At 39.6% G+C, this 5420-nt stretch overlaps 1 protein-coding gene across 1 annotated transcript; it reads left to right on the forward strand.

Annotated features, from left to right (window-relative positions):
* The first annotated feature begins 574 nt into the window (after positions 1–574).
* Positions 575–5420, forward strand: LOC143305098 (uncharacterized). Its single transcript, XM_076627671.1, has 2 exons — positions 575–1765; positions 2712–5420. Exon 2 carries the CDS (start codon positions 3540–3542, stop codon positions 4893–4895), a length of 1356 nt encoding a protein of 451 aa, XP_076483786.1. The 5' UTR covers positions 575–1765; positions 2712–3539; the 3' UTR covers positions 4896–5420.

Consider the following 5420-nt stretch of genomic DNA (forward strand, 5'->3'; position numbering starts at 1 on the left):
AATTACATTTAATTCTTTTTTTACATTTATTTATTTTTTATTATTATTTTTTTCACAACTAATTACATTTGATTATTACATTTACATACATTTAACTATTATTACATACATTTACATACATTTAATTATTATTTTTTTCATAATTATATCTCGTTTGAAATATTTTTCGACATAATTAATTGTTTCAAAAACACATACTCCAGCCTTCTAAATGATTTATTTTGCGTATCATACGAATTATTCCATCTATAAATAAATTGTTCTCTATACACACAAACACGCACACAGTCTGTTAATTACACGAGTTAATTGTATCATTTTTCTCGATAAGTTGACAGAGCAAGGAAAATGAGCGACGAACCTACCTACAAACTAATCTACTTCAATGCCCGTGGTCGTGCCGAACATATACGGTACATATTTGCATATACTGGCATCGAGTATACCGACGAGAGGATCCCCGAAGAACTCTGGCCTGAATACAAGGATTGTAAGCGTGAAGAATCGATTTTTACTTTCATCGTTCAACTCTCAGGTATCTACCATTTACTCAAACTTTTCTGTATATAAAACTTTCGTTTCACGTGCAGGCTAAACTTACTTAAAGTAAAATTTCATACGGAATAAAGTCGAACTTTTCATTAAGTTTTGCTTCCGTAATATCGTGTTTATCGAATACCAACTTAATTCACTTACGATTCTCGAATTTTTGTGTTGCAATCTTTATTGTTTTCAATGAATCGAAGCATTTCGAATATTTTGAGAAAACCGTAAATAGGTGACTTAAAATAGGAATACAAAAATACTTCTACGTTTCTCGTTAATTTAAAAACTTTTTAGGACTTGTCGGAAAAAAAGGATAAAAAATTGAAATCAGTTCGGAAATGAACAAGAACACAGCTAAAAAGCCGAAAGAACAAAGCAGACATAAAATTCGATCTTCCGTTGCGACATTTCTATCGTAAATAGTATAATAAAAGTTTTACGCAGCATAGTCTTCGATATAATCTTATATGTCGCTTGCAGATAGAGAAACCAAAAATCAACGTAAGTCTGTAAATCAATCCTGTCGGTGTAAAACACAAAATTACGTTCGCAAGAGACATTCGATTTATATTCCTTGCATTTCAATTTTCATTACAAGAACCGTGTACATTTTCTAATATTTTTTCCGTGTCTGGTATTATGCGACGTGAATTTTTTATTCGCAGTTGTAAGTCCACTATCATTGCATAAGGTCTTCCCGCAAAACGATACTGATCGTTCCTCGTACATTCAGTACACCGCATCAGACAGATTCGTTCCTTTCCGTGAGAATTACAAATTTTATACTCGATCTTTTATCCTTGATTTTAAAAACTTTAGATTCTTCCCAACAGTCAAAAACACGCGATACCCTGTCCATCGTAATCGTAAGAAAAGAAAAAAAGGAGAAAGAAGACATTTCTGTATTTCTTTACTAGGCCATGTTGATTAAAACCGAAATGATTTCGATTCATCTATTCACAAGAACGCAACGGCCTCGGAAGCTGTGTTGTGATTTCCTATCGATCGTTTCCCTCTACACAGTGTTCATATGAGCCATGTTTGTTCTTAGCAATGCCTTATAAAATGCTGCCTGTGCTGGAGATAGACGGGAAACCGGTAGCGCAGAGTAACGCTGTGGCGCGATACTTGGCGAAGAAGTACGATCTAATGGGAAGGAACGAATGGGATGCGATGATATGCGACGTGCTCGTCGATACTCTTGGAGATTTGAAGCAAGGTGAGTAACTGATGAGATGACTTTGCATTTGTCTCACCACAGAGACAGACGTTCAAGAATTCATTGTGAAAAGACGAGTACAAACAAGATACGTATGTCTTTCCGTTAAGCGAATGTTACAGTTTGTTTGCAAAAGTCAGTTTTTAGATTATAGAATCGTAGATAGAATTTAGAGGATAGAAACTTTTAGTAGTCACTTTTAGTTTAGTAAAGTCCTATCGACAATAAGCAGACTACGTTATGATACAACGATTCCAACTGAAGATTTCTATCGACATCACGAATTCGATGGCTTCCAAATTTTCTTCTCTGCAATCTCAGACGCTCAACTCGAAAGAATCTTTTAGATCCCCCGACAAACACTCGACTCAGGTTATCTATTATCGTAATCTTCCTACGGGATTTTTTTTTAACTGCGTTGCGTTAACGAATAACGGGATAACATCACGTTTCTCTCAACGCCTTTCAACGTTCTACAACTTTTATTCTTTGCAGATCCCTGTCTCTATATGATAAACGCTGGTTATCCGCGGAATTTACGATTTCAATTTCTTTAACGAGATATTTATCATATTACACAATTCCTGTAAATGTATTTGTAATTATATCGCCGAAGAATTGTATTTAATTAAGCTATGAAGTTGTGGAATCGTGAGAAGGATTATTTTTATAGAACTGTCTAATTTCCATTCGACATTGATTCAGGATACACATTGCTCTTTTTTACATAATACCAGTTTTGTCATTTTTAATTAACAAATACCTCCAAAGGTTGAAGTTTCTAAAATTATCCATTAAATTCTGACAATAAAATAAAAATCCAAATTCTTCCTAAAAAGCTAGTGATCTTTAGTTAAGAGTTCGATTTTTCACATTTTTCAAGGTAAATTAAAAAAATTGTTTAATAGAGGAGGTACAAAATAAATGTATACAAACCTTTTTTCAGACGACATGGGCGGACTTCGTGTTTGCAGCGGCCCTTGAAAATTTCGAGTATATGTTTGGGGCATCAGCTTTGGATAAATATCCAGCTCTTCGAGCATTGAAGAGAAGGATTCATAGAATACCGGCTATTTCTGATTGGCTGATTAGGCGCCCATACACAAACAGCTAAAAAGCTAAAAACGTGTGGAAAAAAGATGACCAGTACACCAGTATATATATATGTAGTATCGTGGACGAAAGGCCTAAGAAATATCGGGCGAACTATGAACAATGTCGCGAGAGCCGAGGCGCCGTCGGGCCCATCAATGTGTCATCGGTTTTTTCAAGTGCATAGTTTCGTGGAAAAGACCTACGTGACCCTGGCTACGAGCGTCTGCAGAACACGTGTGCGGTGGGCCTAGGAAAAAGGCAATAGAATGCGACAACGGCCAGAGTGTGAGTCGAGAAACAGAGTGTGAGTCGAGGAGCCGAGTGCGAGTTGAGCGGAGACAGAGTTTGCGAGTGGCGTTGCCGAGAGAGTGTTGATTGCGTTTTGGTAAAAGTCGAGTCGCTATCTAGTTATTTAGTTGCGCTGTTTTCTGTACGTTTGGCGTGAATAGTTCAGGTTGAACAACAATCGTCTTTTTCTGTCTGATTAACATCTCTATTGTCCATTCCTTGTAAATACATTATATCACGATATTACATATTTTTGGGGGCTCGTCCGGGATTGGACAAGACAGAGAACGAAACGGTTTAACAGAGCTATTCGAGCTAGTTGTGAATTTACCGGTACGCGGTGCGGTAAAAGACGATATCGTTGACTGTTTAAGTTTGTGTAGTGTGAAAAATGGCAAACGTTGGGGACGAACGATTGTCGGGTGAAGAGGGTTCGACGCTGGAGGAGCTGAGGAGTAAGCTCGCGCGAATGAACCTCCCTATATCGGGTGCGAGGTCAGTGCTGATTGCAAGGCTGAATCGGGCGTGTAGGGCTGGACAATCGTATCCTAAGGGATCGACGGGCGGTGAAGAGCTAACCGGTCAACGAGATTTAGGAAACGTACAGAGAGCTGAGCGTGATTGTAACGAAGATGAAGATGTTGAGAAAATGAATACGAAGGAGTTGAAGGAGCGCCTCGCTAGTTTGGGTTTAAAAACGACGGGAAGAAAAGTAGAGTTACGCGCACGGCTACAAGCGGCCATGGTTGGTAACGACATATCGTCGGAAGAAGAAAGCGACGACGAAAGTGAGGATGAAGATGACAAGAAAAACGCAAGAGGATACAAGAGAGATACGCGAAGGGTGTATCAGGACCGTGATGAATATTGTCGAAGGGCATGTGTTGGTTCGACACTGAGTTTTGGAGACGTCGAAGATGCATTAGAGTCGTTTAGTGGCGACAAAGGTGAAAATGTCGAACGATGGTTCGAGTCGTTCGAGGAAGTCGCTGATACGTGCATGTGGTCGGATGGGCAGAAGGCAGTCTACGCCAGGAAGCTGCTGAAGGGATCAGCGAAAATATTTGCGAGCTTCGTGTGTCATGCCAGGACTTGGCATGAGTTGAAGAGGGGGCTAGTGAAAGAATTTTCGAGGAAAGTCAACTGTAGGCAAGTACATCAGAAACTTGAAGAAACAAAAAAGGAGAGTGATGAAGCATGTTTAGCTTACATGTACCGCATGCTCGAAATAGCCAGCCATGTGGACATAGAGGAGGAAGCAAAGGTGGAATACATAGTGGATGGAATAATAGACGACGAGAACAATAAGGCTATATTGTACGGTGCTACGTCAATCAAAGAGTTGAGGAAGAGGTTAGTGATGTACGAAGAGCAGAAGAGTCGCAGAGCAAAGTCGATTGTGAAGCCGGCTAAAACCCAGAAGAACGGGAAGCCCAGTCAATCTGTAGATGCAATGAAGAAACGATGCTTCATTTGCGGTAGTGAGGATCATCTAAGTGTTAAGTGTCCGGAGGGGGGAGAAGGTGTTAGGTGTTCCGAGTGCAGCGGATTTGGACATATTGCAGCGAGGTGTACGGCACGACCGAAAGAGACTTGCGTAGTGTCAAGATCCGAAAAGGGGAAGTATGTGAAGGAAGTAATCGCAGGAATTAAGCTTCTATTCTCTGAAATTACTCTCAAATCTCAGAGTCAACCCTTCAAATTCTCCACACTGGATCTTCGATTCTTAATATTTGTAATATCGTAGAATAGCTTTGATTGCAGATCGGCTGAAATTAGAATACACCGTGTACGTCGTCTTTCGTGGTTTGTTTACATCCAAGAGCGCCTAGTAACAGTGACGCGAGAAAAGATAAGCAGCGTCAAAACAGAAGTACGGTTCCACATTTCAAGGAGTGGCAATCGAGAGGCCAGAGTATGTGAGCCGAAAAGTGTGCGTGTGTGTGTGTGTGAGAGGACGAGAGCAAGAGCGAGCACGACCGAGCAGGAGAGTATTGGCGAAGATCAGAGCTAATTGAGTCGTCGAAGAGTAGAGTCGTTAGAGGTTTCGAGTCGTCGAAGAGTAGAGTCGTGAGAATTGATAGAGTTGTTAGAGAGAGAGAGTGTGTGTGTGTTAGATTCGCTGTGACGAGAGTGATCAAATAACTGTAAAGTTATTTGATATAGATACGAGTATTGCATTTAGTTTCCGTTAAATAAATATCGTTCTCTGTCCAATTTATATTTGTATATTCAATTTAATATTAATAAATTGTAAGTAATCGGAAAAAAA

This window comes from Bombus vancouverensis, unplaced genomic scaffold (genome assembly GCF_051014615.1).
Source record: "Bombus vancouverensis nearcticus unplaced genomic scaffold, iyBomVanc1_principal scaffold0097, whole genome shotgun sequence".
Classification (NCBI taxonomy): Eukaryota; Metazoa; Arthropoda; class Insecta; order Hymenoptera; family Apidae; genus Bombus; species Bombus vancouverensis.